Below are 15,628 nucleotides of genomic sequence, written 5' to 3'. Positions count from 1 at the left end.
CACATTTAAGTTGTTAAATGAAGACAATGTCACTTTTATTGTGTCTGTTTCCACCCCAAACCTTTGTGTTCCCAGTAGTCACCAGTAGAGGGCCTCCACAGTTTAATAATACAATCACTGTCTTCATTTCAGTTCACCACAAACATACAGGACACACAAGACTGTATGTTCCTCTACTTAGCTCAGAGGGAAGTGAAGCAACACCAAGATTGCACTTCTTCTGCTTTTAATAATCTCTTAGTGAGTGTGTAATGTGATGAAAAATGTCTCTCTTCCTCCTCTGAAGATTGCAATTTATTCCTCCTGTTTCTGGCACCACGCTGCGGGCAAAGAGCTACTCACAGCATCACCGGACTGATTTTATGAATAATACAGAAGCTTTCTATTACTGACAAGTCACAACTATCTCTCGCTCATTATCAGTCAGGCTGTTTTTTTACTTTAAATGAAGCTGAGGCCATAATGGAAGTGTTTAAAATAAGACACTTTACCAGATTGCCTTTTTCTGTTTCTAGGACATGCCTGACTTGTGCACATTTTTCTTTTCCTTTATTCCTTTTGTTGTCACCCCCCCTCTTTTCTGCACCTCCCTGTCCCTCACCTCTGCCCTTGTTGCATTTGCTTTATTGCTTTCTTTCTTTCTCATCTCTCCTTCAGCCTCCCCTCTCATTTATCGTCCTCGTGCCCTGCGACCTCCCTCTCTCTCACCGTCTCCCACTTCTCCCCTCCCTCCTTCCAGATCTTCATTATCCCCCTGCCTCTCCTCTCCTCTCCTCTCCTCTTTCCAACTAGATTTGTAATGGTGCTCACTCTCTGAAAATCTTCCCACTCCATAGCAACGCGCCTCCTCACTCCTGTAGCCTCTGCTGCCACTGATGCAGGAGGCGGCACTGAGATGTAAAACTACATCAGAGGAGATTACACATTGCCTCGGCTCATTTTCCAGTTGTCAGCTGTAGCTGGAAATGATTCTCTCCGTCTCTCTCACTGCTCACTCTTCCTCTCTCTTTTTTATCCTTTCCTTTATTTCTCTCACACACTTCTTTTTTTCTCTCTCTCCTGCATGTTTCTTCATCCCTCCGAAGAATTTCACTTCACAAGCTTTTAGGGACGCATGTGAGTGAGGAATCGTGTTGGCCCTTTCTCTGTAATTTCACACAATAAAGTCAACAAGCAGGGCTGCTGCGTGGGCTGTTTATGAACACAGAGAGAAAGACTAATGGAAAAGAGAGAAAGACAAGGGGAGAGTGAGAGACAGAGGGAGGAGAGAACAAAATAAAACGCAGCCTTCTCAAAGAAGAAGGGCACGTGTTCTACTTGTTTATCTCTGCTGTAGCTCTAATTTCCATTTGTGTTTGACAGCAGGTCTTCTGTATATGCCTGAAAATATGCATTTTCAGTCCTTGATCATGATGCTTATAAACTCAGACATGTAGAACGTACTCCTATTGTCATTATATTGTACTGTTAAAAAACAACTGTTCAATTGTCTGTTGATCCAAATAACAAACAACTCTGACATACCTCTGGTCTATCCAGCAGTGTTAGTTTAAATAACTGTCTCTGAGATTTCTACTATGAGATTTCTGCTAAGCTTTGAGAAAATAGGTTTTTGTTTGTTTGTTTTGGTAATGTTTGTGAAATCTTTAAAGCTGCAATAATTTGCCTCTTGTTGGCAGCGGAAACAAGCTGTAAACAAAACACTGACATATCATCACCTTTTAAGTGGGCTAGCATGTTTGCAAATACTTGATGCGCAGTTCCATCTACTACTGTTACTGTTGCGAATATTAGGAGTTGAGCGCATCAAGCTTAACAGTTGTTGGCGATAATGCTGCATTCAGACTGACTTGAGCCCTCTCATTCATTCGAAGCGGGGTGCTAGCACAGAGGGCTTCGGCAAAACAGCAAAAATGTGTGGTTCAACTTTTGTTGCAAGTAAACATGATGTCATCTGTCAAAATGCTGCGTTGAATTACATTCATGCAGGTGCGCATTCCTGGTAGATACTTGGTAACATGAACGCCATATTTGTACTGTTCGCGATGGTCACGGCAAAAGATAAAATATATATATCAGCTGTAATAACTTTTGTAAAATCCTGTCTGTGTGTATTACACAGCTTTGTGCAGTGTTTTGGTGGCGCCATCTTTCAACACTGTATCCAGTTATCCTTAATACATCCATGTCGAAAACGTGATGGAAATATGGAGTTATGTTTTCGTCTCTCTATACCATTTGTTTGCTTAATTTTGTCATCTCTTGCTTTAATCAATCCATCAAATTTTCCACCTCAGCCAAGCATAAAAACCTTTTTCTGATATATATAATATTTCTGGAGTTTCCACACAAAAAGGGCATAACAACAGGTGGTTGGAAAAGCACTCAATGTTGGGAGAGCTCAGAAACAAGCCTCCGAACAGCCAACACCCACACACACTGAATACCAGCCAGCCTCCGGGGCGGCTGCAGCCAAGCCTGACCTCTCACCTCTCTGTATAATGGACAGAGCAAACAGAATCGATGAAGTAGCATGTCGTTGTTGTTGTTGTTGTTGTTGTTGTTGTTGATACAATCCAGAGGTAATTAAAGAAAAGTTCAGGTTGACCTTGTCTTCTGGCTGTTTTGTTCCATAAGCTTTCATGATGACTCACAAGGTACAATGAACGAAAACACACTTTGAAAGCAACTTCATGATAGAAAAACACAACACAGTCAATACCTGGAAAATGCTGAAAAGCATGCTGTGATGAATGCAGCAACAATAACCAGATCAGGCTGTTTTTTCATTTTTATTGGAGGCATTTATTTTTAAATCCCACTGCAGCAGGACAATATACATGGACTGCTATATAAAACAAAAAACAAATACATGAAGTTGATCTGAAGCAGGACGAATTAGTTTGAGGAAAAGTCTATGTTACAACATCTTTCATCACATAAAAGAACTTGATCCGCTGTCTCTTTCTTTTCTCCATATCTGTTAGCTCTGTCTCCTGTCCTCTTTTCAATGTGTGTCCAGTTTCTTGTCTCAGGATTTATTGTGTACTTGCCAAATCATCATTCAGTTTCTGTCAGGACTTGTTGATATATCAGACACCGAACACACTGCGTGGACAACAGAAAAACGCCTCTCACCACCTCATCGTTTCATTCAATTCATAGGGACACAAATGAGAAGTTCTTGCAGAATAGCATAAGGTTGACTGATCAAACTTTATGCTAGTTTCAGCGTCTCAAGGCCAAGGCTGGAAGATTTGGCATCCTCTGAGTATATGGCAACACTAGCTCATGAGCTCATGGTTCCCATGTCACCGGGTTGACAGTCTCTTCTTTGTGCTTCTCAGTAGAACTCCTGGGTTTTCATGGTGGCCAGGATGTGGCTTTATTGAGTGTCCATTCCCCTCAGAAGGATGCCAGACTAACATCATTGTGTGTGTGTGTGTGTGTGTGTGTGTGTGTGTGTGTGTGTATTCTTGCTTGCAAGAGAGCGAGATGCTGGTCTTAGTTAAAGCCATGCTGGCTTCACAGATGAGAAGAAACATTCAAATGCTGATGAACCGGAAAGATAGAGTCGACCCTCCAATACTGTGGGAGAGTCTCTGTCTCTCTCTTCTAAAATATATTTGTTTTAACAAAATTGAAATATATTTGCTGTGACCAACAGGGCTGGTTGTCAAACTGTACTACTTTCTGAGTAGAGACTGAACTGTGTCATTGGCATTGAGTCTCGAAAACTGAATACTGAATGCTTGTATGTTTGGCCAGATTGGTCTTGTTTACCTTGAGTCTTATTTATAGTCATTCAAGACTGTATGTGACCTATAACTAGGTCGACCTATAACTAACAATGTCGTCTGTGGCTCTCAAGGAGTTTTCTAAAATTGGACAAAATAACCCTGATGATGTCATAGTGATGTCATAAGGGTTATCTCAGCTTGAGCTTGGAGACCACACATTTTTAAAAGAGAGCCTGGGGCGTGGAGTTTGAAAGATGTGGGTACTTACCAGAAGCTATTGGTTGCATTATGGGAAATGTAGGATCCAGTGTTTTTGGAGCTTGACTTTGGACTAAAAGTCAGGGTATCTCGGCCTCTGCTGCTTTGATTTTGACCTTTCCTTTTTTATAAGGTAGTTTATTTAAGGAAGTGTAATACCGAATTGCTGAAGTGCCCCTTTAAATTGAATTTTTTGTTGTTGTTTTTGGGGGGGGTTGCAGAAAACCATGCTATATTCATCAATAAATAAATTGCATGGAATATCTGAAATAGCTGCTATCTGAAATAACTTTAGATGGTGTTTAAATACAAAAAAGGTCTCAGGAACAAAATGCTAATTAACAAAAATGTAGATGTATGTAGGTCATATGTGGTTGGTGTAACTCCAGGGAGAAGGGCAGATGTGTAGTCACGGCTGATGTCATCATTCTGGACTGACTTGATGCAAAGCCAGACACGCTGAAAACACACTTACATACACGCATACACAGATTCTTTAGTTGTGTTTTTTTTTTATGCCCTCATGCGCGATGATGAGCTGTCACTACAGCTCCCAGCCCAGCTCCCTCTGCCCTGGTCCCTCTGACCATCGGGGCAGAAAGGCTCCATGTGTAACACTTTCAGTGACCAGTTCTGTCATCCTCCGACTCTGAATACATCCTCCACCCACTTCATGACTGCGACACCCTTTATGACTACAGTGGCACATGTGCACTCTGTTGTACTCTCACAGCTGCAATAGTGACTTAATGTTATTTTACTAGGGGCGGAAATCACAAAATGTAATTGATGAAAATGAAGATTAAAATGCATGTGAATAGAAAAATGGATGTGAAACAAAAAATGGAGTAATAAATGATCTTCCACCTCCATTTCTTTCAATTATTTTTTGTTACATCCACCCCTCAGATTTTACACACTATTGCCCAACCTTCCCTCCATGTCCACACCCTACTTCTCAGAAGCTGTGTTGTGATATCCTCCCTTCCTGTTCCCTTTAAATCTATAAAGGCATCCCACCTCTGCCTGCTCACTCTATCCTTTGAATCCAAATGTGTTTGATTGTAAGCTTGTACATGCCTGTTGACCACAGGAATAGTGCAACATGCCTATGCCATCACAGCTCAATAAGAGTGAAGGTCATACGGGTGGGTAATGGGTAATACTGCCCATCTACAGTATATTGCATCATTTGCCTGTGTTTTCTAGTTTTGAAAGTCGACTTCCCCTTTCTGTAGCTGGCAGGTGTTGGCTGTAATGTAATGCTGGAGGACATGGTGATGTGCTGGGTGGCGTGGGAGAGGAAACTGTGGTCTACAGAGCTCTTGCCACCGTGTTGCCCCACCCTGCTGCAGCCCTCCTCATCTGGCATCTGGATCTCTGCAACAGGAAAATGTCTCCCTGTCAAAAATAGTACTAGATTATGCAATAAGTAATGAACTGCTTGTGGCTGTGGGGAGATATTAAGTGTCAGAAATCTGCTCAGTCATGACAAGGTGATTTGATGGCTGTTTCCATTTGATCTCATGTGTTATAATGGACCGTTCCCCACCCACCTTAGTTTCTGTTGCTACGCCTGTTTCGTTCTTGCTCAGCACAATAGGTCCTCAATTTCAAGCAGAGGCAGACAAAAGCAGCCGTCGTTTTTTTCCTGGGTGAAATGACAACTGTCGCTGGCTAGCTCCTTAAGCGAATGTTTCATGAGTTGGTTGAAAACTCTGTCTCCGGCTGACTTTTTAATGTTTCCAGTTTCTTTTAAAATAATCACTTTTGTTAAAAGATCTTTAATATAAACAAGATGGCTGCGTTGATCATCAGTTTATAAGATATTTAAATGAAGAAACAGGTTTTGTATTACAGTGTAGTATTAACTCTAGTTAAACCTGATGTTATAAGTATAATAAGGAAAAATTGAATCTACATAACCCAGGTTGGCTTTTTAGCTTATTCATATTTGTTTGTTTGTTTTCCCTTTTAACATGATGAGAAAAGGTTTTTAGGATGATGACTAACCGATGTGTTTGGTAAATGTCACACTATCTCAGGTAGTTAATCTTGGATACTGTGGCTAGAGTTCATAAACCTCCGTAAATATAATAAAAAGTAGGACAGAGTCACTAACGTTAGCCTCAACTCTAATAACAGGACCGGCTTCCACACTGTTTTATTTTTCACTTTTTTTCACTTAAATATTGTAAATGTGTATATTTTTTATTTCTTATTTTTTTGTATCTTATTTTTGTACATACTCTTATTTCAAAATTTTTGCTACTTTCTACTCTTGAATGGGAGCACCAGTACTGTATAATTTCCCCCGGGGATCAATAAAGTATTTCTAATTCTGATTCTGAAAGGCTAGTTAAAAAGACACCCCCTCCAAACTCTTCAAATGCGGAATATCACTTTTACTACAGGTCCATGCACACAGCTTCAGCACTGGATTGATGGATGGGGTTTAGCAAAACAGTCAGTTTCACCTCCTGAAACAAATCTATCCTATGAATACCTGATCTAAACATTAAAAAGCATTTTGCAGCTCCAACAGTTGTTTTCATGGGATCATCCTCCATACTGTCTTATGTACATCCGTGTAAATTCGAAACTGAGGCAAGAACTGAGACAAGAACAGACACAGCCGTGGTCTGCTGATTCATTTGGTCGAGTGCTTCAGCTGCCCGTTATCTCTTCGCTCCAGGTGTACCCAGCAGCAGCAGGGCACAACATGGGCACTGCCATCTCTGTGGTGCCAGTCTGCACAGCTGGCGTGCAGCGGCTGTATTGCTGCCATTGTCTGATGCCCTCTGTGCACTCTGGGGCAGAGACAGAAAGGCAAAGAGTAAATGAGCGAGAGAAAAGGATCCAATTGTGGAACAGAGAAAGACAAAATACAATAGCGACAGGGAGAGACAGGGAGAGAGCTCGAAAATAGAAATTGGTGACAGCAGAAAAGGAGTTGGAGGCTTCACACTGACAAGGAGGCGTCCGCTGGGATTATTCTTTAACAAAATGCACCGCAGAGTCAGGACGTACAACCATATAAAGATGAAAAGATATCGATATGCTTACAGTAGGTATATCTACCAGTTGTTCTCCTGCAACTGCTTAACTTTTGGCTTTTTATTAACATAACTTTGGCTGTTTTCTTTTATCTCACCATGCCTCCAAATGCACACTAAACCAGACAGTAGATTCTAACAATTACAGGCTGCATGTTTGTCCAGGTGGTGTTTGCCTGAATAATGTGTGGATGCTGCGAAGAAACTGGCAAGTTTGAACAACAATAATTTGAAATTCAGGACTCATTTGCAAGTTCATACATTCTGATGCTCTCTTGTTTGTACAGACTAATATTCTGGTTAAATACCTCTGACTCCAGGTATTCATGAGGTATTTCAATCAGCCATTCACACTGATTGCACTATGTTTTATGCAGTGGCTCTTAGTTTTATTCATTCTACCCATTCTCGTGTCTGAGATTTGGATAATTTAGGCTTGTATCTTTGGTGTGATTATGACTTTCCTGCACTGTGACTTCTTGTACAAAAGCAGCATCAAGCATCCACTCTGTGATCTCCAGTTTGTTGTTGTTTCTTCAAGTAGGAACAGCTCTTGGTTGTTAGGAAATTGCAGAAACCTAGAAAAGATGTGTGAGCCTGTGTGTGTCTCTAAGTGTGTGTGCGTGTTTACATGCATGAGTAAGGTGGGCTACAGTACGGTACATTATGGTTGTCCTCTGTCAGACACATGAAGCGTGTCGTACGCACACACTAACTCACACACGTGCACCTCAAATGAGTCAGAGAGTGCCATGGCAAATTGGATTTACCATCCAATGCCCTCATTATTGTTACCAGGGTAACCAGGCGCCCCTTCGCAATCATCCCATTTTATCATCCTACTTAGAGGGAGAGAAAAAGAGGCAGAGGCCTGGGTGGAGGGAACAGAGCCGGAACGATAGGAGAGGAGAAAAGATGTCCAAAGACCCGTCTGTCTCTTTTTTTATGTCTTCCACACATCATCCTCTCTGACTCTCACTCACATCAGTCCACCTGTCTCCTCCTTAAACTTCCCCACCCACTTGCCTCCCCACGTCTTTGATATCTCCGAGCAGTCTGGGCCTGGGGTGACATGCTGTTGCAGCACAAATTTACTCAAGTTCCATGTACTCGGAAATCCAGTTTCCACAGGAGTCATGAATTGGCTTTTTGTGTGGCAACAATATCCTGTTGTGTGACGACCGGGTGTACTCTTCACTCTTCATTCATGCTTCATTTTCATAGGTTCATTTCCTGTTAAATTGCAAGTATTACGCATTGGCTTGAAATCACATTTTGAAAATCTGTCTTCTGGTCTGGAGTGCAGTTGTTTTTTCCCAACATGACAACTCTAAATAATTCTGAATAAGTTTCATCTAAACTGCTGGACGTAATATATAATAATGCTGAATCATTTCATTATCTAGTTTTTGTTGGTCTAAAACTAGCCAATTTTAAATATCTCGAGATGAAGAAATAATGGAATCAGCCTATTAGATATCTAACGAGTGTTTTTTTATTTATTTATTTTTTGATTGTATAATTGTTGCTAAAAATCACCATTTCCAGAAAAAAAACAGGGCATGAACTCAGTGACCTCAATGGTAGCTGCAGCCCTGGAGTGCAAAAAATAGCATAAACAACCTGCTGTGAGTATTGATCAGTATCATGCATGTGTCCGTTTAGACCAAAGCAAGTAGCAAGCGACTTGATTGAATGTTCTGTGTACTTTACAGTATGTTGAGATGTTGTGGTTTTACAAGTCTTCCAGCCAACCCAGAACAGAAAATGTTTGTACACCTAAATGTTTAGGTTCTTATTGTAGGAATACTATTGTCTGATACTAATTCCTTTTCTAGTTTTGTAGTATTTTATGGCCATTGTAGCATCTGTGCACGAGGCTGCATACATGCAAATTAGCCAGCACCATAGAATTAGCCTGGATGCTAATGAGTTGCTGCTTCCATGCTAATAACGGATATTTTAGTCCACAGTAGCAGGCGGCGTGCTGATGCATATTGTCAAGGCCAGAAGAGCGAGTGTGTAGGAGGCTGAAGCCGCCTATTCAGCCTCCTGGGACACTCATCATCTGGCTCGATTCAGATGCCAAAGAGCTCCATTGTTTGACCCCATTCAAACAACACCATTGTACCAAGCGGGTCTGATTGTGCTACTCTCTGCTAGGCCGCGTAACAACTGTGTGTGTGTGTGTGTGGTGTGTGTATGTTCTTTTAGGTTTGTCTGTGCAGTGTTTCTGTGGCATTGTGTGTGAGTGTTACTATATGGACGTGTGTGTATGTGTGTCTGTTTGTGGGTGTGCGTGGCATTGTGTTTGCATTGCAGCAGCGTGCGTTTGCATTTCCCGAAGCAGGGGGTTTTCTCTGCTGTTGACAACAATGTCATTGAAATGCAGCAGGGCAAATGCAGCCCAAACGTGACCCCGTTTTTCTGGCGCTGCTGCCTGTAAAGTAGCTCATGTTCAGAAGCCGCTGCTGAGAGAGAAGAAAAAAAAGTTGTTGAAATGTCTGGGAATGGATTTGGAACTTTGCAGCATTTTTGCTGTGAATAATGTAACTTTGGGTTTAATCTCAGAGATGTTTTGCACATAAACCATGAAACAGTCACCAGAACATGTGATGATTATAGCGGCGAACAGATGGGAGTGGGACGTATCTGCATAAGATAGTGGGCTTTGCTTTGCATGTGTCAGAGTTCTGTATGTGAGTGTGTTTTTTGTTTACTTGCCTGCATGACCAGTGATTCTCCATTCCCCAAGCATCATGTCTATAGGATCAGAGCACTAAGTCAAAATGTCCCTGCTGTCTGCCGTGCACCAACATATTGGTTAGAGAACATTAATTAATATCGTTCAAATAGCCGCCATCCCCATCATTTAATCTGACACAGCTCTGGCAGTAAGTTCATGTGGTTCTTGTCAAAAATAAGCATTAATCAAAATTGGTTATGGAGCCACGCAGAGTTGCATGATTATGAAGCAACTTCGGGGGCAATATTATATGTCATCAATGTAGTATGTGGGGATTATTTCACTGCACTTTGAACTGCATGTTCTACATTGTTCTGTTATGCAGTTTATTTCACCACTTTCTGTAATTTCCTGTTGCTGTTGGGAAAGTTGCTCTTTCACTTGGACCAGGAAGTTTGCTTTAATAGTTTCTGCACTTCTAAAACATTAAAGTTGTTCCTTCACTGATTTTGAGATTCATATACTGTTCTCTGCCACTTCTCATTTTAGATTAGTCAAATCTGTGAACACTGTTTCTTTCCATAATGTCAGCAGGGTGTTTTCAAACTGCTGTATCCCACCCTGCTCACTGTGCGAAACACAGTCCAAAAGACTCACCTTGTATGTGTGTGTGTGTGTGTGTGTGTGTGTGTGTTTCTGACTTAGGCTACCTTCGGGGATACATTTCAGACTAAAGTCCAGTTAATTGGGGACAGCTTGTCCAATTGGGGACAAATTCGTCTCCCAAATTAGGAAAAAGAGGATTTATGAACTCAGTAGTAAAGGTTAGGGATAGGATTAAGGTTAGGCAAGTAGTGGTTATGGTTAGGGTTAGGGAAAGTTTCCAGGAAAGGGATTTGTTACTTACATCCTTCGCTAAAACAACATAGTTACATATGCATATAAGCACACACATGTGAGTTATGTGCTAGTATCTTTTAGAAATAATATAACTTAAAGTAAAAGATGTAATAGTTAAAAATCCTTTAGTTCACTTTTTTAAAGAGTGATTTGCCTGAGTGTTTTGGGTTGTGGTGGTCCCTAGTTTTGTTTCCATTTTTATCCACTGTCACAGTTTTGGTTCCTGGTTCAGACTGACTCTCTATCACACATAACCAAACACCTAACTGTAGTCTAATTCTCACATCCTCCTCTATGACCTCAGTGACAAATAAGAAATGCTCTCATCCTATAAATTTGTAAACATCACTATTACACAACACTGCTTTCAGTCCACAGTACATGTGCTTCAGACCCCACACCCCACGTCCTGATAGATGTGGTGCATCTGAGTTGTCTGGACTAGCCTCAATGAAAATGAGTTTGTCTCCAGGTTTGTTCCCTTGAGCTTTGGCCTTAAAGGGAGGTGGTGGCAGGGGAGAGGAAGTCTGAAGGAAAAGTGATAATGAATTGACTTGAGGCCTAGTTTCTATTTTGGTTGGGAATTGGTGTGTGAGTCAGAGAAACTGCACAGTGAAGACAGATGGAGGCACGGTGTGAGGAAGAGGAAGAAATTCAGTGTCTGGCTGCTTTTTTGACTTTTTCATCTTCGAATAAATTAAAGGTCAAAAAGAGACAAGGCGGCATGCTATCAGCAATTCGGGACTGGACATGAAATGCTTGAGAGGCACTGGTAAGGGGCCTCCTGGGGATGGTGCAAAACTCTTAAAAAGCTCAAAGTATCTCAAAGTCATAAAGTAGAGTCACCCTGCCCTTGTCTGGCTGGAAAGTTTGTCTTTATACGTGACAAGAGTTTGAGTTTGGTTCACGAGTTGCACCCAGTTTGCTTTGGGGGCCCAAATGTACCGAAAATGCCTCAGTAACAAAGCTACAATGGCTGAAGCTGAGGTCATTCTGTGTCCATCATATGTTGAGCGTTGTTCACTTTGGTCCAGACGGACATATGTGCTGGATGGATTGTTTGTACACTCACTCATTCATTTTGTCAAAATACTTTGGTTTGTAAACAGGTACCTGCAAACTGATGACATTACATTACTGACACATTTTGTGTTTAGTGCTAATTAGTAAATGTTAGCATGCTAACACGCTAAACTAAGATGTTGAACATGGTAAACATTATTTTTGCTAATCATCTGTGTGTAAGCATGTCATTGTGAGCATGTTAGCATTTAGCTCGAAGCACATGCAGCCTCAGAGAGCTGCTAGCATAATTGTAGACCCTTAGTTTTTAATTTCATAGGGCAACAAAGTAACCGTTTGCCTCTCAAGTATTCATAGTTTTTATATTTTGAGACTTTTCCATTGGTAATTACGGTACATTTAGGCAACAAAGTTAAGCACTGGCTGTTCTGGAGCTTTCGATCATATCATACGATCTTCCTCAGAAGCTCCACAGCAGCTACTGAGTGGACCTTGTGGTGAGATTGTTTTTGTCAGCTGCTGTTTTCCAGGTCAAGAATGAACTTCCAATCATAACTATAGAAGATACAATTAATAACCTTAGCTACATCAATCTAATAAAAACAACTTTTGGTAATACATCATACAAGACAGGCAAGTTTATGTCATCTCTGGCTACCATCTTTGTTTGTCTGAACAGAAGACGGGAAAACCTGGTTGGGAAAGCTGTTAAAAATTGATTCTATTGTGCTGCAGGTGAAATATTTTTCATTCCAGCTGGATAGAAGAGTCTTTGAGGATTCTGGAAATATCTTCAAAACAGCAATAAGTGGTGTCAAACAACCACCAGAGTTCAATATCTAGTTCATATTTATGTTTCAAAAACACAAATGCAAAAGCTCCTTCTGCAGCTCTGTGACTCAAATATAATCATGAATGCAAAAGTCCTAAACGTAAAAACTATGATTATAAGAGAGGAAGAGACAGAGCCTCCCACTGTGTCTAAATCTGTCTTCTTCAGAGCAGGTGAGTGTGTTTATCCCGAGCACCGTGGAGACTTTCAGCAGCAGACGACGACACCAGACGTTATCAGCTCTGCTGAGGCCCCCTCAATGTGGGCCAAGTGAAAAAATAGAAGGAGCAATCAGCGTGGTCCCATGATTCCTAGTGAGCTGTGAAGGAATGACAAGTATAGCCAGCCTCACATCTCACACAACATGTCACGTACACACAAACACACACATTTTCACACCCTTTTTGCATGTCCTTGCCGGCTCAAAATACAGAATCTAATTATTCCTGTTAATCACCAGCCACTCCAGCTGACTCGTGGTAGAGAGCCATACTGTGCATATGGACACACACATGCATGCATGCACACACTACTGACCCTCCCTATACAGTACACACACACACATGCGCACACTTACTCACACAAGTGCTCTCCAAACAGCACACTCTCACTTCAGCTTTGCACAGGATATTATGAAATCAGCGCTGTTGCTGAAACTTAGTGAAGGTCGCTGGGAGTCCTCTCTCTCACCCACACACACACACACACTCACACTTCACCTGACACTTACACACTCACACACACATCCTCGTGCAGAGAGCTGAGGCTCAGCTCAGTCCCAGTCCTCTGCTACTCGAGCAAGGAGCCTGCCGGTGATCGGACTGTCGCCTGAAGCGAAGAGGCCGAGCCGGCGTTGATTCAATTATAGCCCAGTCACTCTCTCTGAAGCTCCGATTAGTCAGTCGAGGGGTAGAGAAGAAGAAGAAGGAGAAGAAGAGGAGTAGTGATGGCTATGACCGACATTGCAGAGGATGACCTGGATGAGATGATGCGCGAGGAAGCGGAGGATGTCTTCTACGAGGACGGTAAGCTTGCCAAGGGTCAGTTGTAAAGTGTGGAAGCAGGCGTGGGTTTACAGGTGGGCTGCAGGGCTGAACCGGCTGCTTCTGGATCACAGCGAGGTCAGACTGGTTGGTTTGTGACTTGTGGTTGTGATTGGGGTTAAGAAGAGGGTAAAAGTGACAGTTGAAGGGTGGCCCGGGGGGACTTTTTCTGCTGTGTGGGTGGGGTTGTTTGCTGCATGGATGAGTAGACTCTGATACACACTGATGCTAAACTATCACCACCAAAAATTAATTTATCTTAGTGAAGAGTTAAAGTCATAGTCAGTGGTTATTACATGCATGCAATGATTGTAATAATTAGTCAGTGTAATGAATCCGTGACTAATGAGAACGTCATGCTTTTGGTTTCCAGTTCCCCTTTGCAGGAGCTCTGTGCAGAGTTTGTTTATTGATTTTTCAACTTTTACCCTTTTTAGAAAGCCGAGAGGAGCCATGCCCTCTGCAGTGTGGGCGTTCTTGTATAACAGGCAGATGTTTTTAACCAAGCATTATGCACCACAAGAAAATCTTTTCAACATGTACTTTGTATGAGTGTTTTTATTTTAAAACCAGTTGTAATCATAACTTACGTGATAAGCGTTAGGATTACAGCAGGACCTGACTGATTATAGGTGCAGTCAGGTTGTATAATAAATGAATATTGTGGATTCTCTTTGCAGCCATTTTGATTGCTAAATTGGCTCAGCACTTATCATTCACTGTCACTCTGTGTATCATTCAGTATAATGCTTGAGTGAGTACTCCACTCTTCTACTACACCAACTTATCATTGCACTTCTATAACATTGTTGCATTCACGATGAACAGTTAAAAAAAAAAACATGCCGCAGAACTAGCCTGTTTTATTATCACACAATGCAACTTGACCACCGACAGCTTGGATGGAGACTTTGGTGTGTAGCCTATGCTAGTAGCAGCTAATGTAGCCGTTAGCTGCTAGCCTCAAGCAGAGATGAGGAGCGGGCTAAGGAGGTCTGGTTCTTTCTAACTTCACTCCACCAGGTTTCTTTCAGTAACTTCCCAAGTCACCGCTGGTTCTTTTGGCAAGAAGTAGTGCGGCACATAACCCCCCCAATCGTCCAAATGTCATTTTTACACTTTGATTTTTGTACGGATTAAACAACAGAGATAATATTTAATTACTGAGCTTCAGAGGTGCTGATTTTGTTACCTTTTTACAGAGCCAGTCTAGCTGTTTTCAGTCTTTATGCTAAGCTAAGCTAACCGACAGCTATCTGTGGCCATATATTGAACTGACAGACATTCGAGTGGTATCGATCTCATCTAACTCCCTGCCAAGTACAGGTATTTTCCAAAATGTTGAACTATTCCTTTAACTCTGATGAATCCCCCTCCCCCTTTTTGAAACACACACACACCAGTGGCAAAATGGTCAACCATATGCGCGCACACATGCTCAGAGTGTGCTGTTATCTTTTAAACTGCTAAGAATTAAGTGTTTAATTGCACACCAACTGCTTGCATTGCACACATTAACACTAGTGTATTTATACATTTTAAGATATATTTAAGCTCCACACAGGCTCTGAGTGCTCTGCAGCAGCTCCACTGATGATGAGTGGACAGTGAGGATATTCCCATATATTGCATCATTTGGTGTGTAATGTATGTTAATGCTTCCGCTGACCCACTTCTGACTGAGATACACCGATGGCAATGTGACGTTCCCTTTGAACATCACAGCCAGGAGGTACGCAGCCAGATGACTCTCTGCAACAAACCAGCCAATCGCACAGCACTTCTTCATGCAGAGGTTGGCCAGCAGGCATCACTGTGTTTATTCACAGACACAGCTGAAGGTTGCAGAATATGGATCACTTATATTTTATGTTCTAATTAGCTCTTTGGATTAGTGATGGAAATTATACTGTGTGTTTTGTGTTGAATATTCAAGTGTTTCATTCTTTTTGGTGCTGAATGCAAATTTACCACCACTGGCCTATTTTCTTTCTAAATCATTAGTTTCATCATTAGTAGTGGATTTGCAAATCTTTGCGCTTTTCTACCCACAACATTAGAATTCAGTGTTGAATGAACTTGAATGAAGG

The 15,628-nt window shown here is 41.6% G+C and overlaps 1 protein-coding gene across 1 annotated transcript in view; it reads left to right on the top strand.

The window, feature by feature from the left end:
• The first annotated feature begins 13,441 nt into the window (after positions 1 to 13,441).
• The window catches only part of ripor2 (RHO family interacting cell polarization regulator 2), a 54,723-nt gene continuing 52,536 nt past the window's right edge, over positions 13,442 to 15,628 (top strand). Inside the window, exon 1 of the mRNA XM_070921840.1 lies at positions 13,442 to 13,520. Within this exon, the coding sequence (XP_070777941.1) occupies positions 13,442 to 13,520 (79 nt within the window). The remainder of the gene's footprint in view (positions 13,521 to 15,628) is intronic.

Source organism: Enoplosus armatus, chromosome 16 (assembly GCF_043641665.1).
Source record: "Enoplosus armatus isolate fEnoArm2 chromosome 16, fEnoArm2.hap1, whole genome shotgun sequence".
Lineage (NCBI taxonomy): Eukaryota > Metazoa > Chordata > Actinopteri > Centrarchiformes > Enoplosidae > Enoplosus > Enoplosus armatus.
This window is presented reverse-complemented; position numbering and strand designations above follow the sequence as displayed.